Source organism: Sus scrofa, chromosome 9 (assembly GCF_054392235.1).
Source record: "Sus scrofa isolate SSC_HxYL_T2T_F1_AM1 chromosome 9, Sscrofa_HxYL_maternal_Yorkshire_Landrace_v2.0, whole genome shotgun sequence".
Classification (NCBI taxonomy): Eukaryota; Metazoa; Chordata; class Mammalia; order Artiodactyla; family Suidae; genus Sus; species Sus scrofa.
This window is the reverse complement of record NC_139391.1, coordinates 101,175-127,126: the sequence shown is the minus strand read 5'-3', so window position 1 is coordinate 127,126 and position 25,952 is coordinate 101,175. Positions and strand designations below refer to the sequence as shown.

At 54.4% G+C, this 25,952-nt stretch overlaps 1 protein-coding gene and 2 long non-coding RNA genes across 20 annotated transcripts in view; 2 read left to right on the top strand and 1 right to left on the bottom strand.

The window, feature by feature from the left end:
- Positions 1-2,646, top strand: part of ZNF143 (zinc finger protein 143) — a 59,840-nt gene extending 57,194 nt beyond the window's left edge. For all 18 annotated transcript variants that reach the window (XM_084974709.1, XM_084974711.1, XM_084974714.1 and 15 more), the window contains one exon: positions 1,641-2,646. In XM_084974709.1, coding sequence (XP_084830835.1) covers positions 1,641-1,724 — 84 coding nt within the window. In that variant the 3' untranslated portion in view covers positions 1,725-2,646. The remainder of the gene's footprint in view (positions 1-1,640) is intronic.
- A 6,724-nt stretch (positions 2,647-9,370) lies between these two features.
- The window catches only part of LOC110255344 (uncharacterized), a 28,301-nt gene continuing 11,719 nt past the window's right edge, over positions 9,371-25,952 (top strand). The window contains exons 1-5 of the long non-coding RNA XR_014816695.1: positions 9,371-9,493; positions 10,004-10,126; positions 10,993-11,079; positions 11,164-11,451; positions 24,865-24,956. This is a non-coding gene — a long non-coding RNA (uncharacterized LOC110255344). The remainder of the gene's footprint in view (positions 9,494-10,003; positions 10,127-10,992; positions 11,080-11,163; positions 11,452-24,864; positions 24,957-25,952) is intronic.
- Positions 22,696-25,952, bottom strand: part of LOC110258639 (uncharacterized) — a 49,926-nt gene continuing 46,669 nt past the window's right edge. Inside the window, exon 4 of the long non-coding RNA XR_014816694.1 lies at positions 22,696-25,511. This is a non-coding gene — a long non-coding RNA (uncharacterized LOC110258639). The remainder of the gene's footprint in view (positions 25,512-25,952) is intronic.

Below are 25,952 nucleotides of genomic sequence, written 5' to 3'. Positions count from 1 at the left end.
ATTTTAATATAATGCTAATTTTTAAAGAAAAATTGAAATGTAATAGAAAATACTAAATAGTAAAAATGAAAGCCATACAAAATGGGATAAAGTATAGAATAAATTTCCTATTTATCTCAGCATATTTTCCATTCCACTTCTCCAGAGGGAGTCGCTTAAGATCCATGATATCATAATCTGTGTGAATGTAATTGTGTTTAAATATATGTATTTTGTAAAAAAAAAAAAAAATTAAAGAACAGGCATTCTTCCAAAAAAAAAAAAATCAATGAGACAATAATTCTCTCAAGTGAGTTCATTTAAATATCTTAAAATGAAGTGTAACTTCTATAATGTTTTCCATTAATTTTGCTAACGTCACCCTCTTAGAGTTAGAAACAAGCATGTCTTTACGTGAGGGACTGGGATATCAACCATGGATTAATTTTGAATGCTCTTGACCCAAAATAGTGTACACCTTCTGTCAGCCATGAGGAAGAAATACAAAGCAGCTGATCCTGATACTCAGAGATCATAGGAAGCAATGTGTTTGAAGAAAATCAAATGCCTACAGGGATCTAATAGTCAAGATAAAAGTTTGAGCCTGGCCAAAGATAAAAGAATAGAAAATACGAAATATTTTGACCTACCGAAAACGTAGTCCAAATTAAAGGCACGTTACTTCCTAATGTTGAAGGATATGATCCAGCAGTCCCGCTCCTGGGCATATACACATGCAGACAGAGCTGCAGTTCAAAAGAAGCATGCACTCCTCTGCCCACAGCAGCACTATTCACAGTAGCCAGGACATGGAGACAGCCTGTACGTCTGCTGACAGACGAATGGATTAAAAGATGTGGTGCAGACACACAATGGAATACTATTCAGCCATAAAAATGACAGAATAATGTCATTTGCAGCAACATGGATGCAACTAGAGAGTCTCATACTAAATGAAGTAAGTCGGAAAGAGGCAGACAAATACTACACAATATCACTTGGATGTGGAATCTCAAATATGGCCCAAATGAACTTATCCATAAAACAGACACAGATTTACAGACACAGAGAACAAACTGTTGCGCCTAGCGGGGAGGAGAAGGGAGTGGGCTGGATGGGGAGTTTGGAGTTGGTAGATGCAAACTATCACATGTAGAATGGATAAGCAACGAAGTGGCACTTTAACAGCACAGGGAACTTTATCCGGTCTGTTGGGATAAAACATGATGGGAGATAATGTAAGAAACGTGTGTGTGTGTATGAATGACTGGGTCACTTTGCTGTACAGCAGAAATTGACACAATCCTGTAAATCACCTATACTTTAATAAAAAATAAAAATATAAAATGGTTAAGATTGTAAAAAAAATAAAGGGAAAAAAATATATATGGGAATAGATGTGAAAGGCTTAGGAAGCTCTCTACTTCTGTCGGAAAGGAGAAGCATCTTTTTTTCCTTGCATGTGTAAAGGCTTATCAAAATGTTAAATAAAGAAACTGCGTTCTTCTCCCCGGCAAGGATTTGTTTTTGTGTTTTGTGGACCAGCATTAGGACCTCAACAAGGCCAGGTGTCTGAATTGCAGAGAGAAATGTTATGTCTGGCATATTTTAGGTTTCTTTGGCATTATCTTGACTGTGGTTTTCTGTATGTTGCGTTTCAGCTTGGAGAACAGCCATCTCTGGAAGAAGCCATCAGAATAGCATCCAGAATCCAACAAGGAGAAACGCCTGGTTTGGATGATTAACCCTAGAACAACGGAGCAATAAATGGGGAGGAGCCTTTCATCTCCAGGCAGCAGAGATGCATGAAGCCCGGGCCCAGGAAGATGAGAAGTTTTCCATTCCTGAAACACTGTACACTTTTTTATGCAAGAGTGAAGAACGTTTTATTCTTGACACTTTTGTGTATATAACCCTTGGAATAGATTTCCCAAACTGATTGTGTACAAGGAAGTATGAAATTAGGGCAATACAGTAAATTTTTATGTTACTCTTTTACCAGATTGCAAGCTCCGAGAGTCCACATGCAAGACCAATGGAGTCTTATGGAGTCTTACGATGGATTTTTAACTTCCTGTGAAAATAAATAAAGGCTGTATCTAAAATGCAAAGGTTCTGTAAGTCAAAACAGTCATAATTCCAGAAGCCGTCATGGGTAATCAAGGGTGTGAAGCCTGCAGATACTTCCCTCAGCTATAGCAGCGTGTCTGCAGTTTCTGTTCTGCTGTATGGGTGTCCATTTTTCTTTGTATCCCACGGTTTGAAGACTATTCACCATAGTTTTCCATCTCTGTTAAATACCAGCTCTTCAAGCTGAAGTGCTAATTACATTAGCATGACATTGGATTATGTGTAAAATTACAAAGGTTGGTTATTTAAAATTAAAAAGTTAAATCCAGTACTTTGGTTTTTTAACGATTTTCCTTAGTGTTCAGTTCTTTGTTACTGTTTTTTGTTTGTTTGTTTGTTTTTTTAATGAACCATCAAAAGTTTGACCATAGGCTGGAGCCTGGGATGACAGTGCTGTAATTGGAAATGGCTTTACTCTGAAAGTTAGGTTAGTGGGTTGGTGTAAATTATTTATTTTTGCTTATGTATTTTTGTTTTAAAGCTTATTTGCCCTAAAGTTTATTATTCATTTTGAATACAGCAGTTTTTTAAACGGTACCTTTATATTTGTATTATTAAATTGGTGTGGGGGGTTGGGGGAAGTGTTGCAGAAAATGCGACCAATGCAGTAGACTGTGATGCAACACACAGAGGTTGAGAGTGTGGGTGTACCGAGCACAAAGTGCGTTCCCTGCGTTTGGATCTGCGCATAGCAATTTTGTGAGCTCTGTGGGATCGCCTCCTCCCGTTTGTACATGAAGAGGTCAAGTGTCCACCCAGGACTTTGTCTGTGGGGAGGCAGCACGGAGCCTTGAGAACCCAGGCTTTCTGACCCCAACATCCAGGCTGTTTTTTTCACCACAGGTGCCTTCTCAAGGGGTTAATGTGTGGCAGAGATTATCAAGATGAGCCTTGGTGATTTTCATTTTTTTGTCTTTTGTCTTTTTAGGGCTGCCCCTGCGGCATGTGGAGGTTCCCAGGCTAGGGGTCTAATCAGAGCTGTAGCTGCCGGCCTGCACCACAGCCACAGCAATGCCAGATCCGAGCCGTGTCTGCAACCTACACCACAGCTCACAGCAATGCCAGATCCTTAACCCACTGACCGAGGCCAGGAATTGAACCCACAACCTTATGGTTCCTAGTCGGATTCGTTTCCACTGTGCCACAAGGGGAACTTCGAGCCTTGGTGATTTCTGGTTGCCCAGTGACCTGAGCACCTGAAAAACCATCTCTAATGTCAGAAATTCAGTGTAGGGTCCACCAAGGTCCAAAAAGAGCTGGGGAGGGTATGTGCGGGCTGTCCTTCACTATGCTTTGTTTGCCAGAGAGCTGAAATGCGGCTGTGTTTCATTTCAAGCTTTACAGTAAAAAAAAAAAAAAAAAAAGTGCTGTTTTGTTTAATATGTTATCTTTGATCAGGTTCTTTGAGGCCTTGCTCAGAAGGGTCATGACTCAGTCACTTGAAATGGGAAACCCTTCAGGCTAGACGGCGGGGGGGGGGGGGGGGGGCGGGGGGTGTTGCTGCTTTGCCCTCCACACTCTTCAGAGACACCTGATGGGAGAAAAGGCCTTTGCCACCCACAGTCTCAGTCTCCATTCCTGACAGGAACCTTTGGCCACACAACTCCCAGCTGAGGCTCAGAAAGGGGCCTGCGTCGGGGGACGGGGGGGTGCAGCCCCCACCTGGGCCCTGAGTCTGGCTGTTGGCAGGGAGCTCCTGGGAAGCTGTGCTTCCCAGAACAGAGGCTGAAGTTCAGCCTCCCTATGCTCTGCCTTCGTTCAGATTCCAGGGTCTTTCTCCCTCTTGTGCCACTGGATTGGGCAGGGCTGAGCTGGACACTGCTGGTGGGCCTGACATTCCCTCAGCTCGAAAGGAAATGCCTTCCTCCTGGCACCAGAGAAGGGCAGGAGGCTGCTACTGGTTTGTCCCCTCCCTGCCTTCCTGGGAAGGGACCTCAGGAGCCTAGAGAGGTGGCATATTGCCCCAAGGCAAGACTCCACCTGATAGTGGCTAGCAAAGCTGGTGAGGGCTTCCCTCCCAGAGTGGGGTTCAGAAAGGAGCCCTCCAAAGCTGAAGTGTCCTCCCAAACCCTTGACGAAATGAGTACACTTCAGCAGAAGGAGCTGGCTGGAACCCAACTGCAATGTGATCCAGACAATGCTCAAGGCAAACCTTTCAGTCCAAGAAAAACAGCCCACTCCATCCCAGGCACAATTCATTTGAGAACTAGCTCAACAGGGCTATTGGAATCTCGTGCTGAGTACTTGTTGTATAAGGGTGAAAAAGTCCACAGGTTTGGTCTTTTTGCCATTTCTTGGGCCGTTCCTGTGGCATATGCAGGTTCCCAGGCTAGGGGTCCAATCTACACCAGGGCCACAGCAATGCGGGATCCGAGCCACATCTGCAAACTACACGACAGCTCACGGCAACACTGCATCCATAACCCACTGAGCAAGGCCAGGGATCGAACCCGAAACCTCATGGTTCCTAGTCGGATTCGTTAACCACTGAGCCACAGCGGGAACTCCCACAGTTCTTAGTATCGTTCAGGTATTGGTATTGAGGACAGCAGGCAGCAAGCATATGCCTGCAGTAGGAATTAAAACCTGGGTAATAATACTGCCTACTGGAACCTTGGGTGGGAAGCATTTTCCAGAAGAAGGGTTCTCTGGGTGCAAGCTTACCTTGTCTTACTCACGGGGAAACAGATTCTAAGCAGGCTAGACTTTTCATCTGCCTTCAGTACGACAATGTGTCTTAAACAACAAACCTCAGGCTTCCGTGTTCAAACCTGTTTCCCTCACTTAAGAACAAACTGCCTAAGTGTGCTTTGCTCTGGCTAATAAAGTTTGCCACTTACCCAAAAGAATTAACGAGTTTGAATATGCTTTCTGTAAAGAAAATTTTCTGAGTATTCTGAGTTTAGCCTCATATCACAACCATGTCCAAAAGCAAGCAAGGATCTAGCGCGCACAGAGCATTTGGCAGCTGAGCTGGTCAGTAAGCCTAGTCATACGTGAATGGCCTGGGTGGCAAAAAGGTAAGGGTTGCTTTCCTGTGGAGACCACCGTTGGGCCTGGTGTTCTGTAGGTCACTGGCATACACTTTGCAAATAGGGACCTAGAAGCCTCTAGTTTGTGACATTTCTAAGCTTGCTGACAGGCAGGTAGCATCCTAGCTATGCCCTGCCATTCCACTGTAATGAGGAGAATGCCTTTTCATACGAATCAGCCTTCTCCAGCATGGAGAACACATTTTGAGTGTGTTTCAAACCAGTTGAGTCCACTGCAAGAATCTAGTGCACACAGAGCATTTGACAGCTGAGCCGGTCAGTGACCCTATTTATATGTGAGAGGCCTAGGTGGCCAAAGGCAAGGGTTGCTTTCCGGTGGAAACCACCTTTGGCCTGGTGTGATCTCAGTCACTGGCATAAAATTTGCAACTAGGAAGCAGGGGTCCTCTGGTTTGTGACATTTTTAAGACTGCTGACATGCAGGTAGCAGCCTAGCTGGCTATGCCCTGCATTTCCACTGCAGTGAGGAGAGTGCCTTTTCATACCAAATCAGCCTTTTCCAGCATGGAGAACACGTTTGGAGTGTGCTGCAAGCCATAGCCTAGGGCCTTGCTTAGGGACTTGGCAGCATCTTCGTTCCAGGGAGAGTCAAGGATTTAGTTAGAGAAGGCTCGGGGTTTTAGCAGGGAGACGCAGGGTCCTCGTTATGGGAAGATCCTGGGTCTCAGGTGGGGAGGAGTCAGGCTCACAGTGAAGGACATGCAGGGCCTTAGGTCCAGACAGCCAGGTGGCTTTGGTAGGGACATTGTCAGGGCCTACGTTAGGGACAGCGTGTTAGGACTTTTCTTAGAGACAGAGTCAGAGCCATAGTTGGTGACAACTCAATTCCTTAGGTGGAGAAAATCTCGGCCTTAGTTAAGGACACACAGTCTTAGGGACAGGGCAGGGCCATAGTTAGCAACAGCACAGGGTCACAGGGATTTGCCAGTTTAGTTTGGACCAAGCAGAGCCATAGTAGGGACACTTAGGTCAAACTAGGGACAGCTCAGGTCTCAGTTGAGGACAGTACAAGGCCTTGGGAACAGATCAGGGCCTTAGGGACATTCAGCTGTAATTAGTGACATCACAGGGCTTTAGATAGACACAGCTCCGGCCTCAGTTATGGACAGTGCTTAGGGAGAGCTCATGCTCAGACAGCCCTGAGCCTAAATTAGGGTCAGAGCAGGGCCTCAGAAAGGGACGGCACAGAACTTTAAGTAGATACAGCTCAGGTCTCAGGTATGGATGCTACAGGGCCTTAGTAGGAACTGTTCAGGACCTTAGCTAGGGACAGAGAAAAGCCACAGTTAGGGACAGAGCAAGGCCTTAGTTAGGACAGCTGGGTCTAGTTAGGAACAGAGCAGAGCCTCAGTTGGGACAGTACAGTCCTAAGTTAGGCAGAGTGCAGGGCCATGGTCAGGGACAATGGAGGGCCTTAGTGAGGAGCACTGCAGGGACTTACCAGGAAACCGAGCAGGGCCTTATTTAGGGATAGCGCTGGGCTCGGGTAGAGTCAGCTTAGGGCCCTGGTCAGGGACAGCTCACAGCCTTAGTCAGGCAAAGCTCAGGGACTCATTTAGAGACAGAGCAGGGACATAGTTGGGAAAACTTGCTTCTAGAAATGGACAGGGCTGTGCTTTTTAGAGACAGAGCAGGGCCTTGGTGTGAAATTCCCTAGGACAGACTCTGCTGCTCCATGTGCCCTGAGGCTGTGGCCTCCTGAGCCTCCAGGGAGCATAACGGGAGGGGGTGGCCTTGTTCAAAAGAAAGGGAGCTTCTGCCAGAACAAAACCTGGGGCTGCCACCTGCCTGCCTGCCGCCCTGTGTGCTGGGGCAGGAATGTGAGAGCCAGGCTCCTCCCCCCCCCAAGACACAGGACACATGGGGCGCTGGTCACTGGACTCCCACACGACATTCAAACCCTCTCCCAGGACAGGCCTGTGGGTGAGAAACACCACCTGAAGCCTATTAATAGGGCAAGCAGGTACCTGGGATGGGGCTGAGGGTAGGGAGGGTTGGAAAGTAACCAAGGACCCGCTCTCCCTGCAGTGCCCCCGGGGGAGCCCAGGAGGAGGTGGCCCCTCATGTCAGCACCCTCATGGCCCTGACCCCCACATCCTGAGCCTCCAGGGGACAAATACTCGAGCACCCCCAGTACCTGCCTGCACCTGCTGCAGTTAGGGCTGCCCTGTCTTCACCGCCCAGTCCTCACCCCTCCCAGCAGACCTCCTGGGGGCTAATAGGACGGGGGTGTCCATGGCAGGAGCAGGGGCCCAGAATGGGAGAAGGAACCTTCCCCACGGGGCAGAGAGCCTCAGGGGCCTCCTGACTTAATTCAGTAAGAGTCTGTAAGGGGTGGTGGCCTCTACCCCTGGGGTGAGCAGAGGGGACACTCAGAGCCCCAGCACCAGCCCCGTGGGCCTGGACCGTGTGATCTCGTCCCCTCCACGCCCCACACTACCCAACAGTCACGACATGCGACACTGGCTGCGATGTCTGGTCAGGAGGGGCCCAGAGGCAGCCCTGGCGCCAGATCAAATGGCCTTTTCACAGGCAGTGGACACACCGGGTATCAGAGCTTTGCCTTGAGCGTCTAGAAGCTGAACTGCTCTGCGGCCGTGACGCCCATGTGCAGGGCAAGGGCGCACACGGACGCTGCCTCGGAAGCGTGTGTCCAGGGGCCGACCGCACCCGTGCTTCCTGCCCGACGCCTCCAGGCCTCCCTGGTGGGCACGGCTGGACCCGCCTCCACGGGCTCCCTGACCCAGAGCCTGCGGGGCCGCCGCTAGCAGGGCCCGGGGACAAGGGCGGTCACACCCCCGCCACGCTGCTCAGCTCCTCCTCCCCAGGGACCAGGGGCCGGCCGGCCGGTGGAGTCTGGCACCGGCAAAGCTCGACCCACCCTCCACGGGCCCCTGGCCAGTCCTCAGGCCCCCAGTCTGGCCCCCTCCCGGCGTCCACGGCACCCCGCCCCTCACTCCCAGTGTGGACGGCGGCGTACACGAGCTGCCCGGGAACTCTTCCCATGCGGGACGCCCCCTCATCCTGCTTCTCCTGACGACAGCCTGGACCCCGTATTTTGGGCAGGAAGGGGGGGTCTGTCCTGCCCCCTCCTGGGGGCCCATGGGGGCTGCTGGGCCTTGAGGTCTGGATGCTTCCAGGTGTGGGATGAACCTGGCACTGCCCGCTGGAGCCTCCCCCTCCAAGGAAACAGGGGGACCCCCCCCCACGCTGGCCCATCCCCGGGCTCTGCTGAGAATCTGCTGGCTTTGCCCTCCTGACCCTGCAGTAAAATCTGCGCGAACGGGACCGGCGAGTCCCCTCAGGACGGCGTTCCCGGAGATTTCCCAAGACCCCTCGCCGCCCCATTAGGAGCAAATCACTAGTCAGCCCGTGCTTCTGTCACCCCACGAGCAGCCTGGGAAGCGGAGGCCCGGAGAAGCCAAGTAACCCACCGAAGCGCAGATGTGGGGCCACGGAGTGGGGTCTGCTCCCGGCAGGTTCCATGCGCCCCCGTGAGGGGACCGGCTCTCAGAACCTCCTCTTAGGGGCAGTGCAATCCTTCCCCTCACTGGGGTTTGTTTTACAAGTCCTTCCTTTGCTGGGATTTCTCTTACAGTCCTGTTTTGGGGTCACCCAGGAGGCCTTTCCCCGTGAGGTGAGTTCAGACTTGCGTCACCAAGGCAGCTTCCCTGGGTCCCACTCACCACCTGCTCTTCCATTCCCAGCCCAGACCCAGAAAGACCCCAACCCCATGGCTCCACCTGAGCACCCACTCCGGCTCCTCCCTCCCATGTCCCCTGAAGTGTCACCAGGAGCTCCCACCAGCCCGGGTGTACTGCCCACTCCGTCCTAGGGAAGCCTCCAGGTCAGATGGAAGAAGCAAGAGGTACCCGTGGGGCCTCCTCCATGCAGCACAGTGGCCAGCACCCACCTACTGACCTTGTCGCTCTGGGTGAGCCTCAGTGGGGGTCCAAGGACCTGCAACATCTGCTGGCTCTCACCTCATCCCATCGCTGCCCATGAAGACTTTGTTCTAAGCAACCCTGTGCTGGCTGCAGAGAAAGGATGCTTGTTCACACGCCCCTCCCATTGCACGGGGCTCGCGTGGGCAGGCCCTTCCCAGGACATGCAGCTCACCTGGGTGGTCACCCAGCAGCCCCTGGGGCTCACGTTGGCAGGCCCCTCCCAGGCACCGCGTCCTTCCGGGCAGGCCCCCTGACAGGCTCAGCACACAGGAACCGTGCCCAGGGTCCTCACTGCAGACCACCCCGAGCTCCCCGTGTTGGTCAGAGCTGTTCCTGAGCACCTCAGAGCAGGATCTGGACTAACAAACAGCAGCTCCTGGACAGGTCTGTGCCCCTGGGCTTCTCTCTGTGCAGCCTCCCTCCACTGGGTTTTCCAGAGGCTTCCAATGCACCCAGAGTACTGGGTCTGTCTCCACCCACCTCCCCTCCTCTTCCTAATTCCAGGATTTCTCTCATGAGAAGAGGGTCTCTTGAAATTGTCTCCCACTCATGAGCCAGTTAAAATGATTAGAAAACGAGCTAGAGCTGCAGCCCCTTGTCTATCCGGACCCTCAGGACCCCACACCTGGTCCTTGTACTGACCCATTTGCAGCAAGACCCATTTCCTGCAACCATGAGCCCCTGAGGGGCAAGAATTGGCTGCCCAGCTGTTCCCAGGTGCTGAGTTGAGGTCTGTCTAAATAGCCCCTCCGGGCAGCAAGAGTACCTGCAGCTGTACCCGAGGGCACACTTTCTGCCCTGTTAGCCGCTGTGGGCCGGGGCTGTGTGGAGGGAGTGAGGAGCCATGGCCTGCGGGTGGGCCAGCCTGAGTGGCCTCTGCTGGCCCTTCCACAGGAATCGCCAGGCCACGACCTGCTAAGGAAGAGCACCCGAATCTGCCCTGGGAAGTCCTCCCCAGGCAGAGGTGAGGAAGCAAGAAAAAAGGCAGAGAGGGCTCAGACAGAAGGAGTTACTCAGGTAGGCAAAGGGGAAGCTTCCAGAAAAGCCCCGAGGCCAGGACCATCCCCCGTGGCCTGCAGACGCCAGCTCGGCAAGCGAGCGCTCCTGGTACCCAGCCCTTTCTTCCAGGTTTTAAAGTCTGCGCATGCTCAGGTGGTTCACCCGGGAGGGTGGATAAAGCTCGGGAGCATCATCTGCTCGGAGATCCCGACACGGGCTGCCAGCTTTCCGGTGACGGCGCTCCCGTGGGGGCCGCTGCTGCGCGGGAGAGCGTTCCCCACCCCTGACCAGCCTCAGATGGTTCCCCGGGGCAGTGGGTGTCCTCACAGGGTTTTCTCTGTGTAACTGGCGGGTTCTTAATTAGCCGCGTGAAAGGCCCTAGGTCAGGGTTGAAATGCCCCCTCCCGTGTGCAGGTGTAGGAACCCGGGGGCCGTGTGCAGCCAGCACCCTTCGGGACGGCCTTCAGACTTGACCCCTCAACCTTGTGCTGTCCAGCCTCTGCTTTGGGTTTTCTGGGGGCCCAGAGCTGACTCCGAGGTCTCTCTAATCCAGGCTCTATCTGCCTTTGGAGAGACCTGCACTTCCAGGATCCTACAGAGCAGCGTCGGTGGGGCCCTTCTGTGGCTTCTCTTGCAGATGACCCCGAGCTGGGTGGTTTAAAGCAACGGGAACCCATCCTCCCCCAGTCCTGGGGACCAGACACCCGAGGTCAAGTGTCTCAGCGCTGAAGTCCCTCCGGAGGCTCCAGGGGAGGGTCCTTCCTGCCCTTTCCAGCTCCTGGGGTGTCCAGGGGTCCCCAGGCTGTGGCTGCCTCCCTCCATCTCTGCCTTACCTCGGGTGGCTTCTCCTCTGTGTCTGTGTCCCCTCTTTTGTCTCTTATCAGGACTCTGACATTGGGTTTAGGGCCACTCTAGCCCACAATGACCTCGTCTCAGGATCCTCATCCACACCCGCAAAGGCCCTTTCCCAGGTATGGTCCCGTTGATGTGTTCCGGGGGACACAGCTTTTCGGGCCACCATTCAATTCTGTGCATAAACCAACCCTCGTTTTAAGAGAAGACCAAGGTGCTGTGTTGACGGGCACAGACGCAGCCACGGGCGTGCGGGTCTGGGGAGAATGAGGACCCTGGAAGCACCTGGAAAGGAGCAAGGCCTGGCGGCGTCGGAAGCTGAGCGCTTCCACCACGTCCCGTGAGAACCGCCACTTCACCCTGTCGGTGGAGAGGAGCCCAGCGCCGAGTCCGGGAGAGGCTACCTTGCAGAGCCGGCCCCTCTGGGAGTCCATCCTCGGTGGCATCAGGCGACGGATGACTCCGGGCTTCAAGGCATCACTTTCCGGCAGGTGATGACGGCACTGTCCCTTTAGGCTCAGCAAGACTAGAATGGGGGGTTGGAAGGAGACGCGTTTGGGAGCGTGTGAGGCTGGTGGTCAAGGAAACGTCCCCTTTAAGCTGAAGGCAGACCTTGGGGAGTTGGACTCCAGGCACCTTTTAAAGGGGCTGCCCTGAAGCACCCTGACCTGAGAGGTGGTCTCGGCACAGGCTGTGGTTTGAGGGAAGCGTGACGAGATGAAGCCTTCCTTTCTGTTCCTGATGGGGAGGGTTTTACAGGCACTTCAGCTTTCAGGGCGAATGTTTGTTACTGGAACAAAGTGCTGTGTCCTGAAATGGGCTCAAGCTCAAGATGTCTCTTCCCCCTTCATGGGAGGGTCCAGGGTGGGGGGTGTCAGGGGCCAGGCTCTGTCCCCCTTGTTTCTCCTCCCTGCTTCTGGGTGGAGGACTCCAACCAGGAGGGGGTGGGGTGCCCACGTGGGCACCGTGAGCGGGTAACGGATCACGGGCTGTGGTGGGCGACGGGCGGCTCTGCTGCAGCAGGGTCACCAGGGCACTAGCGCACGTCTCTGGGTCCTGTGAAGTGGGACTGCACGTGGGTGTGAGCTCTCTGGTGCTTGTGGTTCTGGAAGTCATGGAGGAGGTGTCCCCCAGCAGGTGAAGCTCACGTCCCCAGTGGTGGTGAAGCCAGATCTGCGGTTCAGATGGGTGTGGCCAAGTGTACGGGAGAAAACCAACGCGTGTGCGTGTAGATCAGGCGCGCGGGGCTGCTTGAACTCTCCTCTCACGCGCCCTCCCCGGGGACACTCCTCAGCTGCGGAGGCTCCGTAGCTCACGTGCAGGGGATGGAGCGTGCCCAGCCTGAGGCCTGATTTGCCCTGCGTCCGAGTCTGCTCGGTGCTGCCACATCAAATGCCCGAGTCCAGGCGCTTACACAACAGACCTGTCTCCTCGCCTGGATGCTGTCTGAGATCAAGGTGTCTGCAGGCTGGTTCCTCCCGGGGCTTCTCTCTGCGTGTGGACCTCCGTCTTCTCCCCATGTGCTCACGTGGTCGCCCCTGCGCCTGTGTCCTGGTCTCTTCTTGTAGGACCTCAGTCCTGATGGACCAGGATCCACCCTCATAGCGTCGTTTTACCTTGACGGCTCTTGAAAACCCCATCTCCAAAGACAGTCACATCCTGGGTTCCTGGGGGTTAGGGAGCCAGCACGTGAGTTTTGTGGGGAAACAGCTGAGCCCACACCATCCTGCTTAGGACCTGGCTGGGCTTCGTCCCCCCTTCCCTCAAGTTCCATGGCAGTGGGGGTGGGTGTGAGACAGCCCAGGGGGAGGCCACTCATCCAGGTCTAGTTGGGGACAGTGCAGGGCCTTAGTTAGGGAGAGGGCAGGGACTGAGTTAGGCATAGTTCAGGGCATTTGTTAGGGATAGAGCTGGGCCTTGGATAGGGACAGATTAGGTCTAGTTAGGGAGCCCTCAAAGCCTTACTTAGGGAGAACTTAAGGGCATTAGTTAGGGACAGTATTGGGCCTTATTAGTGACAGCGCCGAGCCTTACTAAGGCTTGTGTAGTTGGGAGCAGCACAAGGCTTTAGTTAGGAACAGGGCAGGCCCTCCTTTGGGAGAGTGCAGCACCACAGTTGGCCAAAGCACAGGGCCTGAGTAAGGGACCTTGCCCAGCCTTAGTTAGGGACAGCTCAGTGCCTTAGTAAGAGACCTTGCCCAGGCTTTGTTAGGAACAGCTCAGGGCTTTAGGGACACTGCAGTGCTTTAGGTAGGGACAGCGCAGGGCCTTAGTTAGGGACACTGAAGTCCAGTTAGGGACACACGGAGGCTGAGGTCATGAACGAAGGGTGGGAGTGCAGTGGTATTTTGGTGGGCATGCTGTGCTCATCTCTGTGCCCTTTCTCTTGAGATTTCTCTCCAACGTACTCCTTGCCTTTGCACCTGAGCCTCTTCCTGTCCCCGACTGGCATCATGGGGATCTGACCTAAAGGCGTGTCTTATTGCTTAAGGCAGTGTGACATAAAGCTGCTCTCCTGACTCAGTGGGGCAGCAGGGCAGCTGAGTGTTTTAAGGTCGTGGGATGTGGCAGGTTGGGGTGGATATCCTGGGAGACTTTGAGAAATACCCCATCTGTAGGGCTCTTCACTGTGCTTAGAGGGAGAGGAGGACCGAAATCGAGCTGACAGGTGCCCAGGATTAGCGCCCCCAGGGCTGCTGAGAGAGACAGAGGGACTGAGAGTTGCTGTTAGAGCACATGGCCGCCAGAGGGCGCCAGAGCCCCAGCAGCGCCCCGCCCCCCGCAGCTCCCTGGCCGCACGTCCACGCTCAGAGGTAGGAGGAGATGGGTCGGTGGGGCCCCAAGGGGGTGCCCAGAGCTTGGGGCTTGGGTACAGGACACCTCTGACCACCTGCCCCCATTTTCCTCATCTCGGAGAGGAGACACACTTCTGCCTTCATATCTGTGATCAATTCTTGTCTGGTGGGGTGGCCCAACGGCTAGAGAGCGTGACAGGCTGGCTGTGGTCTGCGTGCCCTTTGATGGTTTGGAGGCACAGCTCCGGCCCCGGAAATACCTGGCGCACATCTTGCATGTGCAGTTTTCTAGAATCAGCTTGCAAGGGCTTTGGGCTGGTGGTCCTGAATGGAGGGTGTCAAAGGGGTGCTATGTTGGGGGGTGGGCTACGCTCCCCCCTGTGAGCTTTGTTTTGAAATTGATCCCCAGCTTCCTTTCTCCCTTCCCTCTTCCCACCTCCTGTTAGGGAAAAATACCTAAAACCCGGTGACGTGAACGAAGGGTGTGAGGTTACTGATTTAAAGCTGGGCCCCAGGGCTGAAGGGTCCAGATGGATTTAACGGCCGCTCCTGTGAACTAAAAAGCAGGGCGGCTGAGGGATGGCAGGCTGGGGGGTGGTGTCAGGTGGGGTGAGGGCCCTGGCGGACCGAGAAAGCCGGGCCCCCTCTGCAGGGCCTTTCATGGTGCTCATGTTAGGGCACCGTTGACTGAACCGCTGAAACCACCCCCCTGGGCCAGGCAGGACCCCAGCCCTTGCAGGAGTTGTGTCACAGCAGGTGGCCCTGAGGAGAAACTCGGTGCTGCCCTGGAGACAAACTGGGAGGGTTGGGAGGGCACGGGTGGGGGGCAGACAACCAGCCTCCCCGATCCTTAGACTCCGTCTCAGCTGAGAGGCACGTGTGACACCAGGAAGGCCCCCAGTCCCGTAACACCTGAGGCTTTGAGCTGCATGGCGGAGCCGTTCTCCTGGGCTCCCTCCCCGCTGCCCTCCGCCTGGGCGTCCTTCCCAAGGAAGCCTCTCCCTCTGCCAGCCGTGTGTCTCCTCAGACAATTCATTTCCCAGTGTCAGACAGGAGCCACACTGGGCCCTGGAGGGGTCCCCTTCTGCCGCAGCTGGCGACTCTGCCAAGGCACCTTCCTCACCGGGACTGATATTCCGAACATCAGGCCCCAGCTCTGCTCCTTCATCCCCCGCTTCTCTCAGTCTGGCCACTCTCTTTCCCGCTGAAACCTCTGAAGACTCCGCATACTTCCATTTACTGTCGGCGCTGAGGCCGAGCAGGCCCTGGGGCGTCCTGGGAACAAGCCTTCCTGTGTCCCCTGCTTTGGGTTTTTAGGGAACCAGCTTCGGCCTCCGTGACCTCCCCTGAGCTCCCAAAGGGCAGGTTCAAACTGCTGCTCATCAGGGAAGGGAGGGGAGGCAGAGACAGGAGACCAGTCAAGAGGCAGCAGGGCAGCCCCGGGACCGAGTCCTGGATCCCCTTCAAGGAACACGCATAACAGCCTGAGTCCCTCTGCAGAATGAAGCCCCCAACACGTGACAACCAGAGTGGAGGACCCCCGGAACCAGTCCTGGGGCCACGAAACACCGACTCTGAGGGGGAGTGAAAGCTTGCATCCACCCCCGCCCTTGTCTGGCCCCTATTTTCTCTCCCCAAACTCTAAAAGCACCTCCTGTTCTCTCCCGAAGGCGGGCACAGTCCTTAGGGCATGAGCCGGCTGTAGCCTCCTCTGCCTGGCAAAGCAATAAGGCTGTTTTTTCCTCCTTCATCCCGAACACTCTCTCCAAGTTTCTATTCGACACCAGTGGACAGACACCAAGTTTCGGCCACTGTACTGGGATCTGCCATTCTTGTCTCTGAGGGTTTTCTCAGAGACGGCAAGGCAATCTTGTATTTCGGGGGTCTCTGACTAGGATGCCTCCCCCCCCACCCCGCGTTTTGTGCATGAGATGTTGTGGCTTGTGATAGCCATTCTGCCTTGTGACATGGGACGTTCTGGTTCTGTTCCACTGCGGTGCCCTCTGGGGTGAATTCTGTCTGACTGGGAAGATTTTCGCTATGGGCCTAAGACTAACAAAGAGACACTTTATTTTAACACGGTGTGGCCGCAATATTCTTTAGATTCCAGAGAAAATTGGTCTAGATGAAACTCTTGAAAATTCCAAAACTGGTTCTCTTGGCATAGAGTTAGAAAAAGCGAGTTCGATAAAGCATCTTTTCAGAATTCTGACCCTGGAGTTGCTGTCGTGGCGCAGTGGTTAACAAATCATGGAACCATGAGGTTGCGGGTTCGGTCCCTGCCCTTGCTCAGTGGGTTGCCGTGAGCTGTGGTGTAGGTTGCAGACGCGGCTCGGATCCCGCGTTGCTGTGGCTCTGGTGTAGGCCGGTGGCTACAGCTCCGATCGACCCCTAGCCTAGGAACCTCCATATGCCGCGGGAGCGGCCCAAAGAAATAGCAAAAAGACAAAACAAACAAAAAACAGAATTCTGACCCTGAGTGAACAAATCCTTCTGGGAGAACTTGCGTTTCTGTCCACGCGCCTTGAGACCTGGGCTCTCAGGATCACGTGTCTCAGGCCATCGCTAATGGACTTGCAGTGGTTTTAGCATCTGGTTGGCCTCATACTGGCTTCTGGAGAGCAGGGCGTATGGCCGTGAATGCAGTGCGTTGATGCAGTGGTGTTGGGGGTGGGGGACTAAGCCGACCCCTGGGCTTTTCCCCTCCAGAGATCTACAATTGTTCTTCCATCCCAGCCAAGCCTCTTCCTCCGCTGTCAGACACCTGCTGCAAGGAAGCCTCCTAAAACCAGGGAACGTGAATAAAGGCTGGGTGGTCCTTGATTACAAGCCGGGTCCCACGGCTGAATGATGCTGATTGAGTCAGAGCCTGCTCACGTGACTTATGAAGTCGGGTCCTTGATTTGAGGGGGAGGTGTCGTGTGGGGGAGGGTCCTGGCCGACTGTGAGCAAGTCATGCCCCCCCCGCCCCCGCAGTGTATCTCAGTGCGCCCCAGAGGGGGAGGAGCAAGGGCATCAGGCTGGCAAGGGGCCCAGGCCAGCGCAGACCAGGCTTCTGCTGTGGGAGGCAGAGGCGGGGCTGAGAGGTGCTGTTAGAGCACATGTCCGCCAGATGGCGCCAGCGCACAGCAGGGCCCCTGCAGCTCCCTGGTCGCATCTCCAGGCTCAGAAGGGGGTTGGACATGGCCCCATGGAATCTCAAGGAGGTGCAGGAGCCCGGTGTTTGAGTTCATGGTGCCTCTGACCCTGTGAACCAATTTGCCTCAACTGAGGGGACAGTTCTGCCATCACATGTCACAAGATGAGGGGGAGAGAGAGGCTGTCTGTGGTCTGAGTGTCCTTTGCTTGTTTGCAGGCAGAACTCTAGACCCAGAGACACCTGGCTTGAGTGTGGTACATGCAGTTTTCTAGAATCAGCCTGGAGGGGAGTTTGGCTTCCGGAAAGCTGGGCTTCAGTTGTGAATGCAGTGTGTCTATGCGGTGGTCTTTTGGGGGGTGGGCTGTGCTCAGGGTTGGGCTCTTTCTCTCTAGAAATCTCTACAACCTTCATCTTCTCCCTGCACCTGAGCCCCTTCAGCCTCTGCAGGACACACATTTGAAGGAAACTGTCTAAATCCATGTAAGGAGACTCATGGCCGGGTTATTTAGGATTCCAAGCAGAGTCCTGGGGAGGAAGGCTGCTGAGTCAAAGTCTTCTGTCCTGACTTAAATAGCAGGGTTGCTGATTTCAGGGAGTGGATAAAGTCGGGTGTGGTGAGTGGCCTGGCTGATTGTGAATAAGTCACAACCCCACCATCGTGCATCTGAGTGTGAGGGAGACAGGTAAGAAAACCACACGGGCACGTGGCCCAGGCAAGGGCAGACCAGGGTTCCTCTGGGAGGCAGAGGAAGGGCTGAGACTGGTAGTTAGATGCCACGTCCAACAGGTGGCGCCTGAGTGACAGCAGTCCTCCCCACCAGTGCCCCCACTGCTGCAGCTTCCTGACCACAGAACCAAACTCAGATACAGGGTGGAACATGATTGGTGGAGGCCCAAGTCGGTTCCCAGACATTTGCCTTTGGTTACACGGTGCCTCCAACACTGTGACCCAATGTGCCTCAACTCGGAGAAGGACGAAGGTTCTGCCGTCCCATCTCAGGCTCCGTCTCTGCACAATCATGTGGTCCAGAGGATGGAGAGTTTGACAGGCTGCCTAGGGCATGAGTGCTTGTTTGGAGGATATCACTGGATCCAGAAATCCCCGGCTTATGTCTTGGGCCTGCAGTATTTTAGAATCGGCCTGGGGTGACATTGGCTTCTGGAAAGTGAGGCTGTTAGCGGTCAGTATGGTGCATCACTGGGGTGGTGTGGGGGCGGGTCTCAGCCATTCCTGTGCCTTTCTCTCTCGAGATCTCCACCTCCTCCTTCTTCCCGCTCCACCTGAGCCACCTCCTCCTCTGGATGTAGGATCCCTACCTACATCCAGGGAAAGTGAATAACTGGGAGGTCCTGGATCTCAAGCCGGGTGTCAGGGCTGAGGGCTGCTGATTGATGGCCAGTGGGCTTTGTTGACTGACCAAGCAGGGTGTTTGATTTCAGGGAGTGGGGTGGTCTCGGGGGAGTGCCCTGGCCGATTTGAGATAGTCCTTCCCTTCCCTACCTTCCCTTCATGTATTTCAGTGCGCTGCGAGGGAGAGGAATTAGGAAATCAGGCTGGCAACTGGCGCAGGCCAGTGCAGACCAGGGTCCTGGTGTGGGAGGCAGGAGGGTTGAGAATTGCCATTAGAGCATCTGGCCACCAGAGGGCATCAGAGCTCCAGCGGAGCTGCTCCCTTAGCTCTGACTTCACCTTCAGGCTCCAAGAAAATCTAGAAATGGGTCCTTAGCACCAAAGGAGGTGCCCAGAGCCTTCCATTTTGGTACATGGTGCCCCTGACCCTCTAACCAAATTTGCCTCCTCAGGAGAAATAATTCTGCCATCACATCTAAAGTTCAGTTTCTGCATGGTCAGGTGTCCCCATGGCTAGAGAGGTGACAGCCTGTCTGGGGTCTGAGTGCCCTTTGACTGTCTGGAGGCAGATCTCTGGATCCAGAAATACCTGGCTTAAGACTGTTTTCCAGAATGGGGCTGGAGTGCACTTTGACTTCTGGAACCCTGGGCTACTGGTTGAGAAAGGTACCAGGGTTTACAACCAGTGGCTACTTTGGGATGGTCTGTGCTCCTCCCAGTGACTTTTCTCTCCAGAGGTCTCCTCCACAACCTCCTCCTTCCCTCCCACTCGAGCCTCTTCCTTCCCTGCCGAGCCCGGGGACAAAGAACCCAGCCAAGTCCGAGTAATGTGTAGAAATGCTGGGTGAGCCTTGATTTCAAGCTGGGTCCAGGGCTGAAGGGTGCTGCCTGATGCAAAGCCTGCACATTTGACCTCAAATGGGGCTTGTTTTTGTCTGATTTCAGGGAGTGGGTTTGGGTTGGTGTGGGGGGAATTGCCCTGGTGACTTTGAGATCGTCATAACCCCGCCTACAGGGTATTTCAGGAGGCGGAGAGGGAGAGAAGGAAATTACACTGGCAGCAGGTCAGAGCAGAGCTGGGCTGCACTGAGGGAGGCAGAGGAAGGGCTGGGAGCTGCTGTTAGAGCCCAAGTCTCAACAGAATGTGCTGGGGCACCGGCAGAGCCCCATCTGCAGCCTCCCTGGCTGCACCTTCAGACTCAAACACAAAGTTGGGGATGGGTTGGGGAGGCCAAAAGAGGGGCCCAGAGCTCGTTCTGGTTACAGGGCACCTCCAAGACGCTGGGCAATTTGTCTCCTCTCAGAAAAGAGGACAATTCTGCCATCGCATCTCAGGTTCGATTCCTGCATGGTCCAGCGGCCCAATGGCTAGGGAATTTGACAGGCTGTCTTGAGTCTGAGTCTCTTTTGATTGTTGGGAAGCACAACTCTGGACCCAGAAATACCTGGCTGTAATTTTGGCCATACAGTTTGCTAGAATCAGGCTGGTCCATGTGGAGCTGAGCTTCTAGAAGTCTGGCTTTGTGGTTGTGAATGCACTGTGTCATCCCAGTTGTTTCTGGGGACAGGCTGTGCTCGTACCAGTGCTCTTTCTCTCTAGAGATCTCCTCACGCTCTTTCTTCAATCCCGCCCGAGACTCTTCCTCTGACAGACACTTGTTCCAAGGAAGCTACCTGCAAACAGGTAGTGTGAAAAAGGCCTTGGTTTCATGCTGGTTCCCAGGGCTGAAGGGTGCTGACTTATTCAGAGCCTGCTCACATGACTTATAAAGTGGGCCCATTGATTTCGGGGTGTGTGGTGGTGTCGTGCAGGGTGAACGTCTTGCTTGAAAGTGAGCTACTCATACCTGGCTGGTAGTGTATTGCATTGCTCCGAAAGGGAGCGGAGCAAGGACTTGAGGCTGGCTGGTGCCCCAGGCCAGTGCACGCTTCTGCTGTGGGAGGCAGAGGAAGAGCTGAGAGCTGCTGTTAGAGCCCATGTCCGCCAGAGGGCGCCAGCGCACAGCAGCGCTCCCTGTACCTACCTGTTTGGATCTCCACGCTCAGAAGGGGATTGGGGTTTCACCCATGGATCTTCGACATGGTGCGTGGAGCCTGGTGTTTGTGTTCATGGTGCCTCCGACCCTGTGACCCAATTTGCCATCAGGTGTCTAATTCAATTCCTGTCTGGTCGGGTGGCCACAAGGAGAGAGAGACAGACAGGTGCCTGGGGTCGGAGTGTCCTCTGCTTGTTTTCAGACAGAACTCTGGACCCAGAAACACCTGGCTTGAATGTTAGATGTGCAGTTTTCTAGAATCAGCCTGGAGGGGAGCTTGGCTTCCGGAAAGCTGGGCTTCATTCGTGAATGTAGTGTGTCCATGAGATAGACTTTTGGGGAATGGGCTGTGCTTATGGACGGGATCTTTCTCCCCAGAGATTTCCACAACCTCCATCTTCCAACTGCACCTGAGCCACTTCGGCCTCTGCAAGACAGGCATTAGAAGGAAGCTGTCTAAATGCATGCAAGGTGAATCATGGCTGGGTTGTTTAGGATTCCAAGCTGAGTCCCGGGGAGGAAGGCTGCTGATTCAAAGCCTGCTGTCCTGACTTAAATTGCAGGGTTGTTGATTTCAGGTGGTAGATAAAGTCAGGTGTTGTGAGTGGCCTGGCCATCTGTGAGACAGTTGCAGCACTGTCCGCAGTGCATTTGAGTGTGCTGAGTGGGAGACGGGTAAGAAAATCTCATTTGCAAGTGCTCCAGGCAAGGGCAGAGCAGGGTTCCCCTCTGGGAGGAAGAGGAAGGGCTGAGACGTGCTGTTAGGGCTCCTGCCCACCAGATGGTGCCAGAGCAACAGCAGAAGTTCTGCTCCCCCAACCCCCGCCCCTCTGCAGCTCCATGGCTGCATCAACAGGCTCAGATACAGGGTGGAAAATGATTGGTGGAGGCCCAGGAGGTTCACAGATATTTGCCTATGGTACTTCCAACCCTGTGGGCCAATGTGCCTCAACTCAGAGAAGGATTATGATTGTGCCGTCACATCTCAGGTTCAGTCACTGCATGATCAGGTGGCCCAATGGGTCGAGAGTTTGACAGGCTCCCTAGGGCCTCAGGGCCCTTCGCTTGTTTGATGTACAACACCGGACCCAGAAACCCCTGGCTTAAATCTTGGGTGTGTGGTGTTTTAGGATCAGGCTGGTGTGATATTTGGCTGCTGGAAAACTGGGCTTTTGGTGGTGAATGCAGCTATCTGAGGTGGTGGTGTGGTGGGCGGGTCTCAGCTTCTCCCTCTGCCCTTTCTCTCTAGAGCTCTCCACCTCCTCCTTCCTGCTCTGCCTGAGCCTCTTCCGCCTCTGGGGTGGAGGCTGTGCCAAGGAACCTGCCTAAATCCAGGGAAAGTGAATAAAGCCTGGGAAGTCCCGGATCTCAAGCTGGGTGCCGGGGCTGAGGGGTGCTGATTGATGGCCAGCAGGCTCCATTGATTACCAAGCAGGGTGTCTGATTCAGGGAGTGGGATGAGTGCCCTGGATGACTTTGAGATAGTCCTACCCCATCCATCATGCATTTCTGTGCACTGGGAGGGAGACAAGTGAGGAAATCAGGCTGGCAAGTGGCCCAGGCCAGTGCAGACCAGGGTTCTGCTGAGGGAGGCAGAGGAAAGACAGAGTTGCTGTTAGAGAATATGGCCACTAGATGGCGCCATAGCACCAGCAGAGCCACCCCTCTGCATCACCCAGACTTCACCTTCAGGGTTCAGAGGCAAGGTTGGAGATGGGTCCTTGGGACACCAAGGAGGTGCCCAGAGCCTCCCATTTTGGTATGTGGTGCCTCTTTCCAAATTTGCCTATTCTGAGAGAGGGAAATATTTCTGCCATCACATCTCTGGTTCAATTCCTGCATGGTCAGTTGTCCCAATAGCTGGAGAGTTTGACAGCCTGTTGGGGGTCTGCCCTTTGACTGTAGGCAGATCTCTGGATCCAGAAATACCTACTTGGAGTCCTGGGTGTACCATTTCTATAATCAGGCTGGAGTGCAGCTTGACTTCTGGAGAGCTGGGCTTCTGGCTGTGAGGTACCAGAGACTCCACCTGGTGGATATTCTGGGATGGGCTGGGCTGATCCCTTTGCCTTTTCTCTCCAGAGATCCTCCAAAACCTCCCCCTGCCCTCCTGCCTGGTTCTGTTGCTGCTCTGCCCACCCCAGTGATAAGGAACCCACCCCAGTCCAGGTAACATGATGAAAGCCTGGGTGATCCTTGATTTCAAGCTGTTCCAGGGCTGAAGGGTGCTGACATTCAAAGGCTGCTCATTTGACCTAAAAAGAGAGGGGTATGGCTGATTTCAGGGATGGGTTTATGTCGGGGGTGGGTGTAGGTGCCCCGGCGACTCTGAGATAGTGATACCTCTGCCTGTAGGGTATGTCAGTGGGCTGAGAGGAGAAGAATAAGGAAATAAGGATGCAGAAACACCTGGCTTGAATGTGGTACATGCAGTTTTCTAGAATCAGCCTGGCAGGGAGTTTGGCTTCTGGAAAGCTGGGCTTCTGGTCATGAATGCAGTGTGTTTTGTGGTGGTCATTTGGTGGGTGGGCTGTGATCATGGCTGGGCTCTCTCTCTCTCCACTGATCTCCAAAATCTGTCTGTCCTCTGCTCCTGAGGGGCTTCAGCCTCTGCAGGACACCCATTCAAAGGAAGCTGTCTAAATCCATGTAAGGTGAATCATGGCTGGATTGAATCCCGGGGATGGAGGCTGCTGATTCAAAGCCTGTTGTCCTGACTTAAGTAGGAGGGTTGCTGAGTTCAGGGCATGTGGTAAATTCAGGCGGGGTGAGTGGCCTGACCAACTGTGAGTCAGTCAACCCCTCGCCCATCTGCATTTGAACACACAGAGGAGACGGGTAAGAAAATCACGCAGGATGGAGCCTCAGGCTAGTGCAGAGCAGGTTCCTCTGTAGGAGGCAGAGGAAGGGCTGGGACTGGCCGTTAGGGCCCATGTCTGCCAGATGGCTCAGGAGTGAGGGCAGAGCTCCTGCCCAAAGACACCCCTCCTGCTGACAGCAACTCCATGGCTGACTCACCAGGCTCAGATACAAGGTGGGAAATGTTTTCATGGTGGGGGAGGGTTGCTGATTTTTGGGAGTGGGATAAAGTTGGGTGGGGTGAGTGGCCTGGCCGACTGTGAGGCTTTCATGCCACCACCCTCGTGCACTGGAGTGTGCTGAGAGGGAGGGTGCTATGACAGTCACGCTGATAAGTGCCCCACCTGAGTGCAGAGCAGGGTTCCTCTGTGGGGTGTAGAGGAAGGGCCGAGACTTGCTGTGAGTGCCCATGTCTGTCAGATGGTGCCAGAGCACCAGCAGAACCCCCTCTGCGGCTCCATGGCTTCACTTTCAGCCTCAAATATATGGTTGGAGATGGGCTGGTGGAAGCCAAAAGAGGTGCCCAGAGCTGGGGCTTAGCTACAGGGCACCTCCAAGTCTATGGACAATTTGCCTCATCTCAGAAGAGGAACATAGTTCTGCCATCTCATCTCAGGTTTAATTCCTTCATGGTCCACTGGCCCAATGGCTAGAGATTTTGACAGGCTGTCTGGGGTCTGAGTTGTTTAGAGGTATGACTCTGGACCCAGAAATACCTGGCTTGAATTTTAGCCCTAGAGTTTGCTGGAATCAGTTGGTCCACGGAGTTGATCTTCTAGAAATCTAGAATTCTGGTTGTGAACGTACTATGTCAACCGGTGGTTTTTTGGGGCAGGCTGTGCTCAGGCCCAGGCTCTTCCTCTCTAGAGATCTCCTCATGCTTTTTTTCCCCTCCCACCTGAGACCCTTCCTCCTCTGCCAGACGCCTGTTTGAAGGAAGCTACTGCAACTCGGTAACATGAATAAAGCCTGGGTGATCCTCGGTTTCTATCTGGGTCCCAGGGCTGAAGGATGCTGATTGATTCAGAGCCTGCTAAAGGGACTGACAAAGTGGGGTCACTGATTTCAGGAGGTGTGGGGAGAGTATCCAGGGCGATTGTAAGAATTTCATACCCCCTGCCCCCATAGTGTATCTCAGTGCGCCTGGGAGCAGGAGGAGCAAGGGCATCAGGCTGGCAAGTGGCCCAGGCCAGCGCAGACCAGGCTTCTGCTGTGGGAGGCAGAGGCAGGGCCGAGTTGCTGTTGGAGCACGTGTCCGCCAGAGGGCGCCAGCGCACAGCAGAGGCCCCTGCAGCCCCCTGTTTGCCTGTCCAGGCTTCCAAGTGGATTAGAGATGGACCCATGGAACCTCGAGGTGGTGCCTGGAGCCTGGTTTGTGTTCATAATGCCTTGGACCCTGCGGCCCAATTTGCCGCAACTCAGTGAGGGGACAGAATTCTTCCATCACGTGTCTAATTCAATTCCTGTCTGGTCAGGTGGCCCCAAAATGACGGAGATTGACAGGCTGTCTGTGGTCAGTGTCCTTTGCTGGTTTGCAGACCTCCAGTCCCCAGCAACACCTGGCTTGAATGTTGTACATGCAGTTTTCTAGAATCAGCCTGGCAGGGAGTTTGGCTTCCGGAAAGCTGGGCTTCACGTCATGAATGCAGTGTGCCTGTGCTGTCGTCTCTTGGTGGGTGGGGGGGGGGGGTGGACTGTGCTCATGGCTGGGTCTTTCTCTCCAGAGAGCTCCACAACCTCCATCTTCCATTGCACCCGAGCCGCTTGAGCCTCCACGGGACACCCCCTTGAAGGAAGCCGTCTAAAGCCACATAAGGTGAATCACAGCTGATTTGCTTAGGATTCCAAGCAGAGTCCCGGGGAGGAAGGCTGCTGATTCAAAGCCTGCTGTCCTGACTTAAAAGGAGGGTGGCTGATTTTGGGGAGTGGGATAAAGTTGGGTGGGGTGAGTGGCCTGGCCGGCTGAGTCAGTCACTCCCCTCACCCCCCATTGTGCATTTCAGTGTGCTGATAGGGAGATGGGTAAGAAAATCACACGACAGGTGCCCCAGGCCAGTGCAGAGCAGGGTTCCTCTGTGGGAGGCAGAGGAAGGGCTGAGACTTGCTGTGAGGGCCTCTGTCCACCAGCCTGAGCCAGAGGAACAGCAGAGCTTACCCGACCCCCACCTACTCTCACCACCATGGCCACATCACCAGGCTCAGATTCAGGGTGCAAAAGGCTTGGTGGAGGCCCAAGTGGGTACCCAGACATTTGCATTTGGGTACTTGGTACCTCCTACGCTGCGACCCAATGTGCCTCAGCTCAGAGGAGGATTAAAGTTCTGCCACCACATTTCACGTTCAATCTGTGCCTGATCAGGTGGCCCAATGGCTGGAGAGTTTGACCGGCAGCCTTGGGCCTGAGTGCCCTTTGCTAGTTTGAAGCACATCACTGGACCCAGAAACCCCTGCCTTAAATCTTGGGCGTGCGGAGTTGTAAATCAGCCTGCGGTGAAATATGGCTTCTGGAAAGCTGGGCTTTTGGTCATGAATGCAGTGCATTAATGTGGTGGTGCTGTGGGGGCAGGTCTCAGCTTCTCCCTTGCCTTTCTCTCTAGAGATCTCCACCTCCTCCTTCCTCCTGTTCCACCTGAGCCGCTTCCTCCTCTGTGGGGGACCCTGTCAAGGGACCTACCTCAATCCAGGGAGTGTGAATGACGCCTGGGGGGTCCTGGATCTCAAGCCAGGTGCAGGGCTGCGGGGTGCTGATGGAGGGCCACCTGGTTCCACTAACTTACCAAGGTGTCTGATTTCAGGGAGTGGGGTGGTCTCA